Raw genomic sequence first — 21964 nt, 5'->3', positions numbered from 1 at the left:
ATAGAAATCCGTTCAGCCGTTTTGGCTAAAAACTCTAACAAACATCCTTCCATCCATCTAAACTTTCGCATTTACAATATTAGTATGAAGTATGATTAATTTTGATTGAAATATTCAATTATGCAAAAAACACATAAACCACAGATTATTATTAAAATAAATATACGAATTAATACGTCACATTGCATTCGGCGACGGAAAATAATAACGACATCCGCACGGATAGCCGCATCATATTATGTAAAAATTCTCAACTTTTTCTTCGCTTTTTCGTATTCAAGGAGACAAATGGTCCCCGCGACGTCCTTCGCTTTTATCCATTTATCATGTCTATACAATCTATAGATAGGTTATCTGAGCAAATCGCCCGTTTTTTTCCTCCAAAAGTTAGATAATTTTGTTTGGCGCGTCAAGGAGCGGCGTCGTCGGAAAGTTAATGACACTTCTGGAACTATTAAAAAAGAAAAATGGCGGAGCGCGTCGTATTGGAATTAATTTGTACTATTCGTGGAATTGTTCAGGTAAATTTTAAATTCGTAGAAGTTTGTAGACGTTCTTTAACATTTGATTCGATTAGGTACTTGTTTATATTAAAATTCTTAAACCAGTGATAAACCCAATTGAATTCGAATTAATATAAAGTCCTAACATGACATAACATGACATCGTTACATCAAAACCATTAAATATAAAACATTAGCGCCTGTTCTGAAATGCGTTGCAATCATTTTTCAGAGTCTTTTAATTTGGCGGTGAGAGGCAGGCGCGTGAGGAGTGTCGCCTCAACGGGCGCGCGAGAGCTTCGAGGGCCGACACATCTCGGCGACGCGCTGCGGTTAAACTAGGGCTGGCACTAACGAGCTTTTTAATTGAATTTTAAACGATTTAACAAAAAGTTTCTTTAAATGACTTGAGATTTATGATTAGAAAGATAAAATTAAATTATACACCTTACCGTGGTGGTATAGGCCATGCTGGTCACGCTGAGCCTGCAGCCCATTGTTGTCAATTTACATATGTAAACATTAGTGCATAAGAAACTGTATTCTATTTTTTATGATAACAATAAAGATGTGTCATTTATTTATTTAATACTAGAGAAAGAAAGTAGAACCATATTTTTAATAGAGTAAGCATTTATTGCAAAAATCCACTTAAATTAGTATGAAAAGTTTAAAAACTTACTTATTTAAAAACTAAAATGAATTTTACTTGCTCTTTTTATATGTTATATATTAAGTTCTCTCGAAGCGTTCTCATCGTAAAGTGGCTTTTAGGTTTTTTAATATGCGCATAACGGAATTTTTAATATTAATGACGCAGTAAAATTATCTTTGAAATTGACGACCCTGGCAACTTAACGATGCTTCGTTGTCAAACTGCCAAGCACCACTACTTACCAAGGAATCTACATACATTTGCATAAAAAGGAAAGTGACGGGGAGTATGGGGGGGACTTTGATTCGCTTTTCTCCACCCCCCCTTCTACTTCATAGTTTTTAAGTACTTACTATACTTAAGACTGTTCGTAGATAAGGCGAAACATTCCTATTAATGTGAGTGTGGTTGTCTTATTCGAGATAAAATACTTTATCGTCTTGTTTTCAGTCTACTGGTATTATTTGCTACATTTTATGTGCTGTAAAAGGTAACCCTTAGATAATATATCGAATGGACTTGTGATGTATTAAGACCAGTAAAAAATATAGTCAAATGAATCCATTTAAAAATATTAAGAAGGTGCCGAGATATATTACCTAAGGTTTCATATGACGTTATTTGTTAGCTAACTTTTCGAAGTTAAATTCCCACAAAAGAAAAGCTTTAATGAATATAATGAAAGCGTTGTTCGTACTAAAGACGGGAAAGCTCAACGATAACGCTGCGACGCTACCGCCACGGCGTTGGATTGCAACATAGTAAGTGCCAACCGTTACACAAAGACGCGTCGTTCTCATCTTAAAGGTTTTCTCTAGACAAAGGGAATTTATAATTTTGTTCTTGCTTCTTTACTATTACCTATTACTACCTTTTGTACATTTTTCTTTGAACAAAAATTAAAAATTAATGATTTCATCATATTAGCTGGGGACAACACTTTATTTGAGTTCGGAAATCAGTGTAATACGAACAAAATGACATTGTTTTTATATTGACGGTGTAAAATTTAAAAAGTTTCCTTTATCTAAGCGATGGTACGTCGTTTCTAAATAAGTTTCAGGGAATAAGAGCTGAAAGTTTCCTAATATCGGACACTCGGCGCACGTCTCTTCGTCTACACACATACAATATTAAACGAGACTTTTATCTCGTACAAGAGAGGACACAATAAGAAACTTTTTTTTCAACATCTAATGTTATTCACCGTGTTTTCAATGAATAGTTTCACGTCATTCTTTTGTTCAGGGAAGGGTTATGTAATTTAAACCTGATGGTAAATTATAAAGAAGGTTTATTTATATCAGAATAGCTGTTGCTCGCGACTTCGACCGCGTGAAATTAAAAAATATAGCCAATGTTACTTATTGACAACGTAGCTTTTTAATGGTGAAAGAATTTTTTAAAATTGGTCCAGTAGTTTTTGAGCTATTTCGGCAGATGCAAAAATACAAATCTTTCCGCTTTATATAGATTATTATAGATAAACATGGCAATAAGAGTTACGTAACAAAATTGAAACAAACTACGTAGAATAACACGTTTTTAGATGACATTATAACAATATGAAAATGTTAGATTTACCTATGTAAACATCATCTCCCTTACCTTATCCTACTCCGTTCGGCGCACCGGGTTTTTGTCCTCTAAATAACTCTATCATCCGTCATATCTCCCAACACAAATAATTTACAAAAAACATTTGCAAATAAACCGGATAAAATTGTAAGTCCGTAAAATATTTAAATTAATTTTATCGTTAGTTTGAAATCCAATGCAATGTTCGGAGCTCTGCGCTCGGCTCGAGACAGGCCCAGTAATTGGTCCAGATGCCAGCTGCGCCGATATTGGCGGAGACTAATCCGATCATCCAATCGTAGTCTATTCATGATTTAAAGGTTCATTTCGCTCAATTGAATGCTGTTCATTTTTTGTTATTCAATATTTGTGAAATATTTCACTCTACCATTTTATTTTCGAACAAAGATTTTCCTTGAATTATTAAATTAACTTGTAAATATAATTTTAATGTTATTGATAGTGTAGATTATTACAAAAGTGATGATATATTTACCAAAGTAAACATAATTTGTCAAAAAATTATCTAGAAATCATTGAAAACAATTTGATGTACTCAATATTCCTACATCTTACTTCTTATTTTATTAATATAAATGCGAAAGTTTACATGGATGGATGTTTGTTAGAGTTTGTTGCCTAAACGGCTGAACGGATCTCGATGAAATTTAGTATAGACGTAGAGGATAGTCTGGAAGAACACATAGGCTACTAGCTTTTGTTTTTTTGAACTCCACGCTGACGGTGTCGCGGGCGAAAGCTAGTTATATAAATAAAGCACTGTACAGTATTACTTTCAATGTGAATCTTTGAAAACCTAAACTTGCTTTAATCATATAAATCTAAGTGCAAAGTGGTTTTAAGTTGCGCGGAGGAACTACAAAGTGAATATTTCCACGTCAAAGTGCGAGCAGCCTGCGGAAAAGTACACACAGCCTTCGAGGCGTCTGAAACTTTGCAAGAATTTTCCCAGTGCAATGTAATTAGTTTGTGCTTTAACATATTCTAGTTTCTTCACAAACTTCAATACTTGTTTGCCACGTAAGAACTTATCTTGCACGTGAAATGCATTAAAAAATTACATTTCGTCTACTTCAACCACTTAAAAACATGACTTTTTTTTTTAAATTCATGTGGCTTTTTTTTAATTCATGTGGCTGCTTGCTCGTTTACCATGTCATCTATACAATCTATACTAATATAATAAAGCGTAAACACACACTACTTTGTGGCGTAGGATGCCAGAAATCACAAAATGTTTTTCAATAATTTCTTCTTTATTAAAAAGTCAGAGACTTACCACACGCTTTGGGTTACATATTTTCACGCTATTAAACTTAGGGAGTAAATTTAAGGCCTAATTTAAGTCCCTTACTCCTTACCACCCTTTTCTCATAAGGAGAGAATGGGTAAGAGAAGTGGATTTGACAGTGGAGGAGATGCATAGGAAGGGGAAATATCCTCTTTATGTGCGTCTCCTCCTCCATCGGATAAGGGTAGGCAACGCATCTGCAATTGCGGATGTCTATGAGCAGTGGTCACGTCGCCATTTTGGCGGATTCGTGAGGCCGCTTGCTCGTTTGCCACCTTATGTTATAAAAAAAAATAATTGGAAATAACCTTCCGGCGGAAAAGGACCATAAACTACAAACTGCCAACTCTGTAATAACTCAAAAACTTCTGTGCCGATTTCCAAAATTATTTCACCATTAACAAGTTACGGTATCAGTGAGTAACAGGCTAATTTTATATTGTTTTTTTTTTAATTTTGTGGACGAAGTCGCGAGCAACAGCTAGTCATTACAAAGTATGAAGTGTACCAAATTAATATTATAATGTACAATAATAGTTTGAAGTCGATCATAAGTTCCTTTGGAGACAATTCAAGTAAAACTACATCGCAAGATCAATCAAAGCCGCATGAAACTAGTAGTTTCTGGAACTATATTAGTCGAAGTCTTGCGAAACTCGGAGTTCCAGTGGGAACTATATTACTGGCCGATTCCCTGCGAAACTCTTTGGCAAGTATCAGAGTTTGCACTTAGCCTACGCCCATGTTGCTGAACTTACGCAAGTCGATAAGCGAGATGCGCGAAATAAGCGTATTAAACTTCCATTTAAAGCACATAACTTATTGTAACTTATGTATGAAGTCAACAACTTTCGATCTGTAGTAGAACATGAGATGTGAAACATTGCATTTATCTTACATCTCAAAAATATTTAGTAAATACGATTTTTTTTTTTAATTTAAATATCTAAATGTTTTCGGTAATTTTTATGAGCAAATTTAACTAGCCTTCTCAAACTTAATTCACTTTAACTAAATTCATTATTTTTGAAAAACATTTTTTTTAATTAATTTGGCAAAGATGTGAAGCATAGTTTAGAAAAAACATAGGTTTACTTTTAATTTGTTAATTTTACACAGACGGAGTCGCGAGCGTTAGCTAGTATTTTATAATACACTATACGTCTTTGTGTACATTTTATGTAATAAATTATATATGTCTTGTTATTGTCCTGTTTATTAAATTTTCCAAATACTCGTAACGTTATATTAATAGCCATTTTCTTAAAAGGAGAAAGTAATTGAGTAAGGCTTTTCATATTATATCCGCTTGTACTTCGTTTGTTTTATTTTGTGAAGCAAATACAAAATAATATTGTCTATTAATAGTATTTGGATATAACATCTTTGATGATGTTTATCTCTAATATTACGATAATTATTTTCTGGAAGGAAAACAAACAATACGACACTATTAGACAAAGAAAGGTATAATGTTTTTGTAAGAGTATGAAAGAGATATCGATATTTCTAACAAATTGACTGTTTGGACCATGGAAACCAGTTGACGATTTTCTTAACTTTCCGTAAATACATTTGTAGGTTACATAACATAGAAATTGTCGCGAGAAACTAACAAGTCACAAAATTACAAATACCTTTTGAATAGACGAACTTGCATAGTATGAAGTTAGTTCCTTGTCAGTCGTCTAACGAGGCAACTTGTACAATTTGCAATACTAAGCTCTCAGGTACTAGGTGCTTTGCTTATCCTTTGATTAGTTTAGTAACTTTACATTAGATGTTGTGAGATGTTGATGTATAATTCTTTTTTGAAATCATATAATCAACTATCATTAAACTAAATAAACGGAATTTTTTAATCGCATTCAACTGATTAAAAGGTAACAAGATTTACAAGAAAATCATTTAACAGGACAAAACAGAGAAAGAAATAAACATTTCCTTCCGTGTTTTTATGTTAAAGAAAAGTAAAATACAATTATAAAACTGAGATTTCCTGCTAGGTAAATTAAATAAAAAAACATTCTCCAAAAGAGACAACTAAGGAAGGATAGTAATAACTCAGGAGAAGGACATCTGTCGGCGAACTGGAGTCTGCGAGAAACACAAGCTAACTTTTAAACGAGGACACTTAAAATTAATTAACCAAAAGGGATACAGTGAGCTGAAATAGCGAAGCGAAAAGTCGCCAATTAACTGCATACTGCGACGGAATGGGGGGACAAAAGTGCAAAGACTGGGTGAGCTCCAAGGAAAATATCACTATTTTAATTTTCTTGCTTTAATTAGTTTTGAAATTCTTGCACACAAAAACTTACAAATAAGGTAATAAGTAATAAAATGTTATGATACATGGAGGACATGGAGCGTCAGTGGCTGAGGAGTTAAGATAATTTACTTGTAATCTACAGGTCCTAGATTCGAAACCCCGCCATATAGCAATGTGATTTGGAATTTCATATGTATATTATTTACCTGACGTTCTCACGATGAAGGAAAACGTCGTGATGCTTGCACATATCGGCGAGAAAGTTCAAAGATATGTTTTAAGTCAACAGACTCGTATTGGGCCACTTCTAACTTATATTAAATTCTGAGTCCATCAATGGGAACTTATAGTGAGCTGGAGATGATGATATCGTATGAATTCGACAGTAGCTTTCTTATAAATAGACCTCAATTTGTAGTCGTTATAGGAAAAGGGTTCAGCGCCCTGTAAAAGTTGTCCGTTTATATCGGAACTTGATGAATCAGGATTAGTAAAGTTTCCATTGCTCTGCATCGGGAATTAAATTAAATTAGCCTCCACTTATATTAAAGACGGGCTTTCACTGAACTAATATCGTTCTATTAAACCAAGACTTATAACTCCGTGTTAAGGAAGCTTCTAAGATCCATCGCTCTTAGGGATCAAATTGAGTTAGTTCCTAGTGTTTTAAGCTTTAATTTAATTACTGCAGTCGGGTCTTATGTGATGGAAGGATTGGATCTTGAACTAACCGGATCTTAACCTACAGTTCAGTCTTTATTATCTGGCGTTAAGTAAAACTTAATTTGGTTTTTAGTTTTAGTGTTGTTGATAAATTTAAGCAACTTTTAATACTTTTAGCAACTTCAATTCTACTTATTTACTCAACCTTGGAGCTTGATTTGATATTTATTTACCTTAGCTTTTTATGTAACTTTTATGTATCAAGAATTCCTCAAACAAATATAATAACAAAATAAAAAAACAAATACGCACACATGTTGAGTCCAAAGTAAACATTCGCCTACGCCCAGGTAATGTGTATACTTTTCTATCTAAACTCCAACTACAAATAACTTATTGTACATTATGTTTTGGATATATTTCATTTCTTTCTTTTTTAAACACCAACAACATCTGTTATGCTATTTACATTCACTATCAGTTCACAAAACTTGTATAATTTGTGTGTCTGCAATTAAAATTAAACTGACAATCATTGACTATAGTTTCCACTGACGAAACATGTGCAAAAACATCTATTTCTTTTTTCTAAAGATACGTGTAACAATTAACAACGTGTTCGAATGGTAAAAGGATATAACAACAAAAATAATAGCGTCATAGTAAAAAGACTGTAACCGATATGTTGAAACACGTTGTATGTACGCTTTTATTCGCATGGGGTAAACCAACGTATTTGTCATCATGCCCCCGTTTTATGTGCCTATCGCGTTTCAATCGATTACAAATAAAAAAAAAAACGATCCGCTTCTAAATGGAAATACCCACGAAAGCTATAAGTCGATGAACTTTTAGTGTAGACTGATGTTAGAAAGAGGAAAGATTCGAATTTTTATATGTATTGAAATAACTCGAAAACCACTGGGCCAATTTCAAAAATTCTTTCGCTATAAAAAGCTACGTTATCAGAAGTAGGCTATATTATTATTTCTTATTATAACACGGGGTGAAGTCGCGAGCAACAGCTAGTAATAAATAATTCCAGAAACATGAAGGCATTACAGTAAAAATTCTATGACAAAATATTTAAAAGTACCCGCCTCGCATTACAGGGAATATAACTTAATCTTGTCTGGAGCGCGGTCCATTCGCTTGTCAATCCGAACTCTTCAAAATAAACGAGCTCTTTATCGCCGACGTAAAAGGCATTTCTGGCGGAGACAAATTTATTTACAGACAAAGCCGAGTGGACCTTCATTTTTATCTTCTTATCGGACTTTTACACATTAATGTTATTTCTAACGCTCAAGAACATGAAATAAAGAGTCTTTTAGAGCAGACAAAGTAAATTATGGTAATTATACGCTAATGTATTCTATTAAGTAGGAAGTTATAAAAGAATTTTCATTCAATATTTATTGGAATTAAAATGACCTAGTAATAATGACACGTGCAAAATTAATGATTTTATAAAAGCAATCAGTTATAGTTAATTTACATCTGAGTATTGCATTGATATTTCAACGAGAAAATGACTTACCATATCCTTCCAACCCTAAAGGCGCACGAACACCTCTGACTAAATTATCACAACATTTTAGTCTCGCTTTAGGTCCTATAAGCTTATATGGATACACTACTCGATTTTTAGTTCTGCAACTAAACAGTTGAATTTACTAAAAAACAATCGACAATCGTTAAGACAAAGGTGTACGCCCGTTCTCATTGTAAGCTACATTTAGAATCAATAGATGAGCTAATTAAATTTCTTGTACCAGGCAAGCAGCGGTGCGGAGCCGCAGGTGGCGGTGCTCTGCGATGCGGGCTCCGGTTACCACCCGCAGTACATGTCCGCCGCCGGCCGATGGACGCCCGACCTCACCACCAAACCTCACAACTGCTTAAAGGACAAGATGGAAATCCTCGACTACTGCAAAAAGGTAACCACGATTTCAAATAGTACCAATAAAACTTCTCAAAAACTTTTAGAATAATTCTTTCATAAAATAATACAAGTTACATTCTATCAACTCCGTTGTGTAACAATAAACTTTAGGCGTAATCTTGCTTATAATTCATCATGCGAAAAGTTCCATTAATTATTCTGTTTGGTAGGTCGTCGACTCATCGGCTTTATGTTGGGTGAATTCATTAGTCAAAGCTGGATCGACTTGCGGCGTTGTTTGGCTCGTGTCAAATAAACAATTAGCAATCATAACGAAATCAAATCGTAGCCCGACTTTCCGTAACTTGATCCATTTGTAATTAAATGATGAAAGGAGTTGTGAATTGTTAAAATATTACTTTAGACTATTTGGCCTTTTAAATAGATATATAAGAAGACGACGTCGAGAAAATAAAAAGGTTTGATTTTACCTTCTTAGTCTAGGTAATGATAGAAATAGAAGAACACAAATGAATCGATCTATACAATCAGGAAAAAACACTAGAAATACAGAAATATTCCAGATTACGATTATAATTTGATTAAAAAAACAAAAGTGCATAGCTTTACTAATCACGTGCTTTACATTTATTATATTTGTTTTCAGGTGTACCCCAGCCATGACATCACTAACATCGTGGAAGCGTCTCACTACGTCAAAGTGAGCAACTGGTGCAAGCTCGGCTCCAGCAATGCCGCCAAGTGCAAAGTCAACCGCTGGGTCAAGCCTTTCCGTTGTCTTGGTATGGATATACCATAATTAAATTGTATCCTATCGTCCTAGTTAACTTTAAAGATTTGTAAAAGCTTAAGACAAATCTATAATTATGAACGCTGAACTAAGTAATTTAGTGCCTGAATATAAAGTGAAACTAACGTAGATGTAGGTAAGGATAATGTACTAGAACTACAAAGGCTATTTGTCGGCAGAAGGTCCATTCCAATCAGACGCGCTGCTGGTGCCCGAGAGCTGTCTGTTCGATCACATCCACAATCAGAGCCGCTGCTGGCAGTTCGCTCGTTGGAACGCGACCGCGGGCCGAGCATGCGCACAACGTGGTCTACGACTCCGTACCTTCGCTATGCTCCTGCCCTGTGGCATCAGCCTTTTCTCCGGCGTCGAGTTTGTCTGCTGCCCCAAGCATTTCAAAGGTCAGCTTTTCCTATTCTTGTTGCTGTCGTCTTAACCTATCTAACTCACTAAATTGATTGATACGTAATTATTCTATGAAAATTTGACAATTTATTGTAATATTTGAGGTCTTATTTTACGATGTAATCGCTAAAAAGATTATAATAATTTCAGAAAATGTCAAGATGCATAAGCCCATGGACGTCGGTGTACCGGTTAGCCCCGGAGGTGAGGAGATGCTGGCCGCTTCCGCTGCGATGGACGAGCGTGATGATGAACTAATGGATGATGAAGACTCACTCGCTGATGATGATGATGATACACTCAACCTGAGCGATGATGACGATGATGACGATGCCGATGACGGTGAGTTCGGTGAGCATCCTTTTTTTAATTCATTATTTATACCTAGATGTATGATAGGAAATTGTAATTATGTAACAATGTTTAGATATGGATGAAGATGAGGATACTGACTTGTCCCGTGATGATGATGCCGAGGACGACGACTACACGGATGGGGATGAGAACGCCTGGCCTCGCCCCGAGACCTCTTCGCCGCAGCCCACCACCAGCACGACTACTACTACCACGACGACGTCTACCACTGTGGTAAGTTTAATTCTTTTACATTTTCAACGATTTTTAACAAGATACTAGAAGAACGTTTATTTAAATACAAACTAGACAATCTCGTAAATAGTCTAAAAATCACGTTATCTTCTAGGTTAATAATGATTTTAAAACTGAGCACCGTTGACAGTATTTTTCAAACTTCTCTATGATCTCCCAGGCTTCCACTGCAACCTCGGACCCATACTTTTCGCACTTCGATCCCCGCACTGAGCACCAGAGCTACAAGGATGCCCAACAACGTCTCGAGGAAACTCATCGCGAGAAGGTAACAGAGGTTGCATAAACATTAAAATAAAAAGTAGACCAGAGAGTAAAACAATTAACAATGAAAACTTTGCGTGTCGCAGATCACAAAGGTTATGAAGGAGTGGTCCGAACTTGAGGAACGCTACCAGCAGATGATGAGCACCGACCCCGCCGCTGCACAGACCTTCCGTCAGCGCATGACCGCCAAGTTCCAAGCCAATATTCAGGTAAACTATTTAATGATTATATCTGAGTGCCAAAAGTGCTTGTCAGTTAGCTGAAGAGTATCTTAAAGTGCTGGATAATGGCTAATATAATAGCTAAATGTTTTAAGGAGTGTTATTATATCCAGTAAAATCTTGCCTTATTTAGAAGCCGGAATCCTCAGACTTGTTTCTAGCAGCCGTTATTACAGTTGGAATTTTATGACACTGAACGTAGAGCTTAATATTAACTACTGCTTCTCCAGTCCCTGGAGGAAGAAGGCGTGGCGGAGCGACGTCGTCTGGCAGCCCTGCACCAGCAACGTGTTCTGGCTCACCTTGCTCAACGCCGCCGCACTGCGCTCGCCTGCTACACTCGCTCTCTGCGCGACACACCGCCTAATGTAAGCTCATACTTCAGAGATTACGCTAAAAACTAAGAAAGCAAAGACTAAGTGCTATTTATAATAAGTAAGACTAAGTAAAGTAATCTTTTTCACAATAAGTAACATTTTTGTCCAGGCTCACCGTGTCCAGAAGTGCCTGCAACGGCTGGTGCGAGCGCTTGCAGCTGAACGTAGCGGTGCGCTAGCCGCCTGGCGCCGCGCTGCAGCAGCTGGAAGGGAAGCCGCCGCCGCCGAACGAGCTTCTGCCGCCGACCGTCTCCAGGTCAGAACACTTCGGTTTTATCACTTATTTTTAAGTAGTTCAATTAAAGCTTGGATTTGACGACAAAAAAAATGACAGGATGCTGACCGCGCTCTGCAACGTGCTCTGTCGTCGCTCCGTCGCCGCCCGCACCTGTACGCCAGCATTGGAACCGCTATTGAAGATTACGTCCAGGTACTTTATAAAAAATTCAAAGCAAACACCTTTTAACGTGACTTGGAGTTAATTCAATTTTAATCACTCTATTCCAGTCGATGCAATCCAAGGACGATATGGCGGTGTCTCTGATGTCGATGACCCCTGAAGCGGAGGAGCTGCTGCTGGACCGCATCGAGGCGGAGGTGCAGCGCGAGCAGGCGGCACGCGATCAGCTCGGAGCTAAGCGCGACCAGCGCACTAGGCAGCGACAGGACATCCAGAACGAACGGATCAAGGTATACTGTCAATCAGTATTAAATCCCAGGATCTTATAAGCCTAGGTTCGCTTGTTGGTAAGCCTAATGGTACAGTTCCGCAAATTAATACAGCCTTTGCCAAGCACATAGCTTGAATATAAAATCTGTTTTAGTACATCAAACATTTTATCGTATAACTCCGTCCCTTTCAGACTTCAAACGGTGTGAAAGAGAGCGATGAAATCGACGACGAGGCCAATGAGGTGAACGAGACGGAGGAGACGACGGCTGCCCCCTCCGCCCGCAGCTCGCCGCCCTCCTCCCCCGCGCCGCCCGCCTCCTCTGCCTCCCCCGCCTCGCCCGCCTCCCCCGCCATCGCCCGCGACGCCACCACGCGCCTGGCCTACACGCAGGAAACTACTACCACTGTGAGTACACAGTGCGCAAAAAGGAATCCTATCCTCATAAATATCAAAAACAAGTCATAGTAACGTGGAAAAAAGTAAAATTGCATAACAAACATTGTTTTTGTTAGGAATTTCTAACGAGCACGGTGACGGAGGCGGCCGAGACCGAGACTGAGACCGGTGAGATTGGCGAGACATCCAGCCGACGATCCACTAGCGAGGTACGATACCGAACAAAACATCTCTCTTGCCTTATCGTCGTTCTTCCATAGTGTCTGCGCACCTTAGTCATCACTCCCTTCTTTCACGCAATCCATGCATCTCGTTCTACATCTACCGATGCCCACATGACTATCGTCCTTCTTGTTACATGCGATTCATCCCTCCTCCTAATATGCCCTTACCATGCTAACATTCCGAACAAAACACTATCAATAAGTCATTCTAAACACGACAAATTGAAAATTTCATTGGATGTAATTTTCTTTTCCTCGTTAGGTCGTCTTACTCGTACACAACAAAGATTATGTGATTTGAAATAATATGACCGGTTTTGTGATATTCTTGTTATATCGTCAGACGGAGGGCGAAGGACTACGCGCGGCGTTGGAGCAGGCTGAAGAGCGCGCGCCCCCGCCGCCCGCACACGCACTCAAACATGAACTTCAGCACACGCAGCCTGTAAGTAGTAACTATGGGTGTTCTGAAACATTTATTTTCGATCTTTTTTTGAAAAAGTTTTAATTTCTCTAAGCTTTACACTTCGAAGACATTCCAGCTACTACTCAAGCAGCCTGTTAGTATAGATTTCTCATACAAAACTAAGTAGTACAACTTTTCCAAGTTTAACGTTATTCTTATAGAGGCAACCCTTGTTTTTTATTATTTTTGTTATATCACCGCTTTTGTTTACGAAATAGTATAGTCATTGGTGATTATTACCTTGTAGGGTTACACGGTGCGCGGGTCCCCTGGCGGCAGCGGGTCGGGCGCCCTGTACCCCGCTCTGTGCGTTGGCGGCGCCGCGCTGGCCGCCGCTGCAGCTGTCGCGCTGGCCGTCGCCCGCCGCCGCGACCGCGCCCCCGCTGCACAGGGCTTCGTGCAGGTAAACACGTCTACGGAATCTCCCGTCATAAACGCATCTACAGTTCAAAGGCTAATGGCACACATGTATCCACGTTGATATTTGTACAAACTTATAAAAGGCTTGGCATCATAGGCTAAAAGAGTAGGGGAACATGGGAACATGTATTATCTAATAATAATCTTGGTGTTCTCCGTTTTGCAGGTTGAGCAGACCGGCGCCGTGGCTCCGACTCCCGAGGAGCGACACGTGGCCAACATGCAGATCAACGGCTACGAGAACCCCACCTACAAATACTTCGAAGTCAAGGAGTAAACCATCTCCTGTCCCTCCCACACGCTCCCCTCTCCCACCGGACTCACTTCTTTCACTCTTCTATATTCTTCTATCTTTTACTAAACCAGCCATTTGAACATTACAATTATGTTTAAATTAGTTTTAATCCTTTTAATTAAACATGATCGCGCTGTTTATTTTAAATGTTTATGGCGAGTTTTTATGTAAGATGAGATATTTCGTGATGTGTGCTAGCAATCCCCTGTAGGCTCCTGTGTTTCGTGTCCCGCGTACTTTGTCCCCTAAAAATTAATTCTTTATGGAATGAATGTGTGTGTATATTTCTATCTACGACTTCTTCGTGTCCGGTGGCGGGGATTAGAGATGTAATTAATATTTTAAAAGCTTGTGTGATTAGTCGGCATACATGTTGCGGTACTCGAAATCTCTCATACGATAGAGGTTAGTTGATGATATTATTTTACGTTTTGTTACTTTATGTTTGCACCAAAATGTTTTTTTTTATTTTATTTTTAGATATAAGTTTTCATCTAGTGTCCCTAGATGTCTTAAGTCACCTTGTAGTGTTAATTAAGTTTTCGAGGCCCCGGCCCAAGTGATAATGTCCAAGCGAGTCTTTCTCTTTCAAGCTTTTAAGGTAACATTGAACACTTAAGACTTTTCAAATCGATCTCAACTTAGTTAAGTTAAGTCTATATTTCTTGCACGAACTGCGCAGGGCGTTGTCCCTTGGGTGAGTGGAACAAACGTCCATTGTATGCTGTGTTTAGGCTCCGCGTACACATTCCAACCTGAAATTTTCTTAATCTTTGAAACCCGCTTTTTTTTCTAATTTAGGTAGATCATAACGTAAATTCTATGTAATAAAATGCGAAAATATATTTTAATAATTATCGTGTACTTAGCGGAGGTTCGGGCGGCAAAGCCGGTGCGGGTGAACCCTGGACAGCAGTCGTTCTAGTCAATTTTTTTTTATTTCATGCGCGATCATTTTTATTTACTTGTTATATTTTGTTCGCCCTTTTTTCACTATTGATCTTTGTTCGCCCGCGGGACAATACTCCTAGTTCCCACTTAAACCCCGTGTATTCAAACTGTGCCCCGTCTTGTATTTGCATTGGTCTGTGGCACGTTGGAATCATTGCCGAGGCCGCAGTATCTAGTCACAGAACGTCACAGACTATATAGCGTCTGGATCAGACAGACGCGCACATTGTGAGCACACGGCAGATGTAAGCTTAGTGAGTGTATGTACGATTATGTATAAGTAGATGTACAAAAAGTAATACATTATATAGATGTTTTAGCGTCAGATACATAGATATAAAGCAAAATATTATTATATATCGCATTCGTCCGTTTAAAATAAGGGCTTGCGCTCGTGTCTAATCCCACGTACCACACTTAATGTTACGCCGTAGTTAAGATGTAATTCTGCCTCAGTATTATATACATTTAAGCTTATTTGTTACATAAGCTAATTTATATACATTTATTCTATTTGTTTAAGGGCGTTGTGGCGCTGCTACGTAGAGAAAGTCATATCAGAGGCGTCACGGCGCTTTTTGTATCTCTTTCGTTGCGTTGCCACATAAAAACATAGATGGCGTTGTAACCAATAACGAGGATCTGTTCGATTCGATTGTGACGTAACGAAAAAGGTGTAAGCGCCCGCCCGTGGCTTGTACGACATTTTAAATAAGTCTATTCACTGTGTATAACGTAAGTTTAATCCTGCATAAATAACCGCTGTGTATTTTTAATAATGAATCTAATTAACTACAAGCCAACCGTATTATTTTTTTAATCAAAACTTTTTGCTCAAATTCAATCTGGCGGCATTTGTTTCCAAATGCTAAAAGTCGATGTCGAAAATTTATTAAAAATCGTCTTTTGTCAACTTTATCGATGTTGTAGTAGAAACCTGATTTATGTACCCATTTCAACGTTACACGTATTTTAAGAATATTAAAGGTTTGAGATTTTTTTTTGTGATTTACTGTGCTGCATTTCATTGTGAGTTCGAAGTTCAAATTGAATCAATAAATAGGATCTTAAATATTCGTCTTGTTACTGGCGCTCTGCGTCTTATCCCAAATCCCCTAGTATATTAAGAATAAAATAATCTTTGTATTATTATGCATCTGAGAGTTTGTATGTATAGATGGATATTTGTTAGAAGTTGCCAATTGGCTGAACGGATCTCCATTAAATTTGGAGTAGATGTAAAGCATAGTCTGGAGATAGGCTATTCAACGATTTATTTTGAATACCACGCGGATGAAGTCGCTGATGATAGCTTGCAATGAATAAATGATTTATTGTGACACTCATTTGTATACATTTTGTGACTCTAAAAAATCTTCTGAAGTCTTGACTACCTAAACTATATCACCCTGTTTTTTATTGCATTTAGTGCCTATATCAAGCAAAAAGTACAACAATATATTAAACAAATTTTATTTTTATCATTAAAGAGACAAGAGAGCAGAAAACAAACAAGTATTATATTAGTATGTAAAACGAAAACTGTGTACTTTTTAAGGAAATAATGTGAACGGGCATATTCGTGAAATCGGGACAGCTCAAGTGAGAAGAATACCAAAATCCCTGCAACTACAATGATAGCGTTCTTTAAAAAAATTAAAGGAATATTTTTTTAAACTTTGTTTTAAAGTACATCTAACAGATGGCGATAATTTTAATTCATAACTGTCTAAGTCACTCTGTTTTTACATTACTCGTCTTAAAAAACAAATAAAGTAGTTTATTGCTTTTATATTTTAATACCTAACAAGAAAGTTAATTGTTATCACACCGACTTATTAATAACTCATCTATGAAAGATTTGTTTCTTCGGCAAATGCGTGACGGTCAGGATAGCGGAAATTTAAAAAAAATAGACTAGTAAAACTAATATAACAATACATATTGAAAATAGGATATTCACTTTTATAATAATAAAAAAAGTAATAAAAAAAAGTAATAGTATACAAAATCATTCTTATGAGTATAATGTTGCCGAAGAGCAATTTTATGACAATTATACGTTACAACGACATCTACACGCAAGCTAATAAATCACTTTAGCAGGCTTTCTGCATTTAACAAAAGATGGCAGTATTTTACCTTTTCAAATAATTTAATAAAACTCTGAGATATTTTTAACTCCTTTTAAAATGTAAGTGATTTTGTTAAAAAATAGAAATATTTGTGTTTGGTACAAGAAACAAGTACCTTTATCTCAAAATGTAACCACTTTGGAGAACCTGAAAACCAAACCTAAATTCAATTAGTGCCATCTGTCATTTACACTCTACACTACTAAACAATTTTATTAAAAGAACTTAAAATAGATGTCGCTAGTAAAGTACTAAAATAGTGGAAGTCTACTACACATGCTACACATTTCGTTTTCATTTATCTCAGTTAATCAACTTGTAAATACGTCAGTATGACTACGGTAAAGGCATGTGGGCGTCATTTATAGAACAACATTGACTCTCTTTAGTTTGTTGCGAACATTTTCGAATAAGAACACTATCTTTAGCTTTGTAAGATTTACTATTTTAATATAAATAATTAATATTTAAAACAACCAGATTTCTATTTTTACAGAGTCGCGGGCGAAAGCTAGTTCCTACTAAATTGAACATAGCTGACAAATACTGAAATAAAATCCAAAAGTAAAATTTTCAAAAAACATCAGTGGCCTATATGACAGGCTAAATAACCATTGATTACCTTTTGTTCGTCATACGATGTCGAATTAGTAAGGCCAATGACTCGCTTGTAGCATTGTTTTGTTTTATCGCTAAGCAAATAACTTCAATTAAAAAATCAAATTAAACTATAACAAATCCTCAATATTTCAGTAATGACAAAGTGTTAACAAAATCTTCTTGAATAAAATTTTCTAAATTTTCTAAAACATGAATTTTATCGAGTTACATCCGCTGTTACAATCAATTATATCCACAAAATCGCAGAATGCCCGAAGCAAAACAAAAATTAAAACATTTTTAAGCTTACTAAAACGAACACTAAATGTGAGTTTACACTGGTGGTAAACAAGTGTTGGAACATAATTCCTTTAAGAGGAATAAAAGGGATGACAATATGTGTTTCTACGAGTTTTTCTACAGTGGAAGCTTACACCAAATAAATACATCACCACAAGCAGTACATTGTTTTATTGTATTCAATTAAAAAAAAAAAACAAAAAAAATAACAGAATAAGAGAAATAAAGAAAGGTACAAACTGTGTAAAAAAGAATATAGACCAAGAGTCTGTAGATGTTGGTAAAAAAGCAGTACAGAATAGTACAGTAGAAGCAAACCAAAGCCCTCTAAAGTATCGCCGCGTCGTATAAAGTGATATAATTGCATTTATAGCATAATTGCATATAATAATTACGATCGTTTAAGTGCGAAGTGATAAATACACATAAGTTCATTACGCGGTTGATGACCATTTCGAAATGGCGTACCCGACATCCTTGATGTCTGACGTATTGGTGCATTCGTTCCTCGATTACAATTTTATTTTATTATTTATTTGTATACGTTTTTTTGCAAAGGTCCATCTTATTTATGCGTTGATATTTAAAATTTAATATCGCTGGTAATGTCTCTCTTGTTATTGTTACATTTAAGTAATAAAATTAAGGTTATGTTATACTGCTAAGCTTGCGATTGAACGGAAGTTGCTTTTGTTTCCTAAATCGCATTTTCTTCAACATAGCCACATTTTATCATAAAATCGGTCCTTAGTGTACTGCTAAATTGGTGTTTTGAATTTAATATACACTAGCTTTCGCCCGCGACTCCGTCCGCGTGGTATTGAAAAAAACAAAAGTGAATAGCATATGTGTTCTTCCAGATTATATTCTACATCTATGCCAAATTTCATCGAAATCCGTTTAGCAGTTTAGGCTACAAACTCAAACAAACATCCATCCATTTAAACTTTCACATTTATAATATTAGTGAGATAGTAAGATTATTTAAAAGTTAATTTATTTACTCGTCCTTTGTTTTACAAAAATTTTAAATCAAGTACTAAATTATTAATTTAAAGTAAAATCTTTTTATTTTAAAACAATAGATGGAAACAGATCAGCCTCGTTAGTTGAGAAGTTTTCGTAAAACCGGATTGGTGCGTACAGTCTGCCTCGACTCGGCCGATTTATAAAGTGAATACTTGTTTCTTTAGCGGTCCCGCGTTAATATCATAATCAATTTAGCCTGGTATCTGATACCGTAGCGGCTTTTTGTTGTATTCGTGTCATTTGTTACCAAATAACATTTCCATATGCTTAACGCGTCTGCCGCAATGATTTTTTATTCTGATCATTTTTATGGTCTGTGATGTCAACTGTCACTTTGACATTTGAAGTTTTTTTTTAATAAGGTAAAGGCGAACGAGCCGCGGTAACATTCGCAATTATACTGTAACTATAGATAATTTCAGAATGTAGTGGTAAAACAGTGGTAGTGCCTGCTTTAACATCTTAGCACTGCAGGGCCGGCACGCCCCCAGTAATACCACGACCACACAGAAGATAGGCGTGAAATGGAATCAATTCCGTGTTTTGTCTGATGAGTGTGGTACCGGAGGCCTAATTTAAGTCCCTTCCTCTTTACCACCCTTTTCTCATAAGGAGAGGATGGGAAGGGGAAGTGGATTTGACGGTGGAGGAGATGCTTAGAAAGGGGAAATATCCTCTTTATGTGCGTCTCCTCCTCCGTCGGATAAGGGTCGGCAACGCATCTGCAATTGCGGATGTCTATGGGCCGCGGTCGCTTCGCCATTTTGGCGGATTCAGGTGGCCAAATGCTCGTTTCCCACCTTATGATGTAAAAAAAAAAGAAAGTAATTTTAGGGTCATTTAAATAGAACACATCTTGGCATGTACTTTGCCGGCCAATGATTTAGGCTACATTTAGAAGGGGCAACTTTAATTGATTTTATTGTTTTTAGTGGTTAAGTAGATGTATATCTATGAAAGAATTTTTCGATTCTTTAGGGGTAGGGGAGGGATAGTTGACCCCCTCTGCACTCTTCTAGCGTCGCCCATACATATTGTAATCTTGCTTGCAGGTCAAAGTTAATCGTAAAACTAATACAAAGTTCTAATTTAAATATTTTTAGATCTGTCCATAGCTCGAAATGTTACTTGCAAAAAATGTATATAAACGATATCCTGACATAAATAATTCACCTTAAATTTTTTTTTTTTACAAACTTTTCTTTGTATAATTCGTATTATTTTAATGAGGTCGATTTAACAAGAAATTACAAATTCTAAACTAATTTAAAAGGCAGTCTGTGATTTAAAACATTTTTTTTAAAAAACATTGCAATTATGAATAGGAAAATAATGTGTTAAAATAATAATAGATGGCGCTCTTTAACTGTAACTATGTATGATCCGTTTTAGCCAGATTTTTTTTTTTCATATAATAGTTTTGCTAAAATTAACAATGAAAATAGGAATGAATGGCTGTTACTACTTAACTAAAGAACTGCTTAACGCATCTAGATGATATAAGGAACAGATAGATTGCATTCTATAATAGCGCATAATCTACTCATTTTTTGACTCCACGCTGACAGAATTGCGAGCGACATCTAGGTAGTATGAGTGGACTTAAACATTGTAGATTATAACGGACACACAAACGGGGTCCTAGTCTCGCTTCACTGCCCTAAAGCACAGGCGGGTATCTTATTTGATGCGCGTAAAATTTGAAACGGTTTATTTTATACTAGCTTACAGCCGCGGCGTTGTCTGCGCTTATTAATGAGTATACCCGTAACGGTATTATCGCGTTTGTAACAATGATCAACAACTTGGTCTATAAATTTTTATATTGATCTTGGTATTCTAAAGACATCAGTTAAAAAGATGCCAATTTATCTGTGTTGTAATATGTGGTAAATAGATTTAAAAGGCATATGAATATGCCATAATTTATTTATTGCCTAGCTAAATAAACACAAATTCATACTTATCAATAGGTGGCTAGTTTTAGGGGTTTTCATTAATTAGCCCACTTTAGGTTGTTTGACGATAATTTAGCCGACTCTTCGTACTAAGGGCCTGTCCCACCACTGGCTGATAAAGGCTCAGATAGCTTAACGTCACTGTCAGATAAGGTAACAAGATCCGATATTTATATCATATATTTTACAAGTTGAATTGTTGAGACAATTTACAATTTGGTGGGACAGGTCTGAGTCTTATGAAGTCCCTTAGTATTTATTAATTATAAATACGGTAAGGGAACTAAGATAATGAGATATATGAATACTGTACAGCGTTTTTGACCGACTTCCCAAATGAAGGAGGTACTCAATTCGACAGTATTTTTTTATATGTGCTACGGCAAACTCCGCCTCTAGTGGACCGATTTTGATAATACTTTTTGAGTAAAATTTTACATATATGCGAAAATTTGCTTGTAATTTTGCATACATTAGGTACTTGATGAGTTTGTCGATATCACCGTAGTTGAATATTATTGATAAATTAATACTAAAGCGAGTAACATTGAAGTGAACGAAACGGGCCGTTGTAATGTGTACCAAAGTTCATCGACCCCGCGCAATGCTCTCTGCAATAAAACACTTTTTATTTGTCTAGCCTATTTGTGTACGTGTAATCCTTGATCATTGCTTTTCTAGTCATATCCTTTAGTCGTTCGAGATATTTCGAAGGAGTTCCCGCAAATCTTACTTATATTATAAATGCGGAAGTATAGATGGATGTTTGTTAGAATTTGTAGCCTAAGCGGCTGATCTGATCTCGATGATATTTAGCATAGATGTAGAAGATAGTCTGGAAGAACACAAAGGCTCTTTTTTTTAATTCAACGCGAACGAAGTCGCGGGTGCAAGCTAGATTTAATAAATATCTATAGAGTAAGTAGATTTATAATTAGAGATTTCCATATTGTTGGCT

General features: G+C 36.5%; 1 protein-coding gene across 2 annotated transcripts in view; it reads left to right on the top strand.

The window, feature by feature from the left end:
- Positions 1-16058, top strand: part of LOC106108894 (beta-amyloid-like protein) — an 89019-nt gene extending 72961 nt beyond the window's left edge. Inside the window, exons 2-17 of one of the 2 annotated variants that reach the window (XM_013290216.1) lie at positions 8762-8923; positions 9536-9671; positions 9862-10080; positions 10235-10435; positions 10512-10672; positions 10854-10961; positions 11044-11169; positions 11412-11549; positions 11668-11814; positions 11893-11988; positions 12066-12248; positions 12422-12637; positions 12745-12837; positions 13196-13297; positions 13566-13721; positions 13905-16058. In XM_013290216.1, the coding sequence (XP_013145670.1) occupies positions 8762-8923; positions 9536-9671; positions 9862-10080; positions 10235-10435; positions 10512-10672; positions 10854-10961; positions 11044-11169; positions 11412-11549; positions 11668-11814; positions 11893-11988; positions 12066-12248; positions 12422-12637; positions 12745-12837; positions 13196-13297; positions 13566-13721; positions 13905-14015 (2355 nt within the window). In that variant the 3' untranslated portion in view covers positions 14016-16058. Of the gene's footprint in view, positions 1-8761; positions 8924-9535; positions 9672-9858; positions 10081-10234; positions 10436-10511; positions 10673-10853; positions 10962-11043; positions 11170-11411; positions 11550-11667; positions 11815-11892; positions 11989-12065; positions 12249-12421; positions 12638-12744; positions 12838-13195; positions 13298-13565; positions 13722-13904 lie in introns of both variants that reach the window. The other variant, XM_013290217.1, reaches the window with a different exon arrangement.
- Positions 16059-21964: the final 5906 nt, after the last annotated feature.

The sequence above is a fragment of the Papilio polytes genome, unplaced genomic scaffold (assembly GCF_000836215.1).
Source record: "Papilio polytes unplaced genomic scaffold, Ppol_1.0 DF821400.1, whole genome shotgun sequence".
Lineage (NCBI taxonomy): Eukaryota > Metazoa > Arthropoda > Insecta > Lepidoptera > Papilionidae > Papilio > Papilio polytes.
Note: the sequence above shows the minus strand (reverse complement) of the source record. Positions and strands in the feature narration are given on the sequence as shown.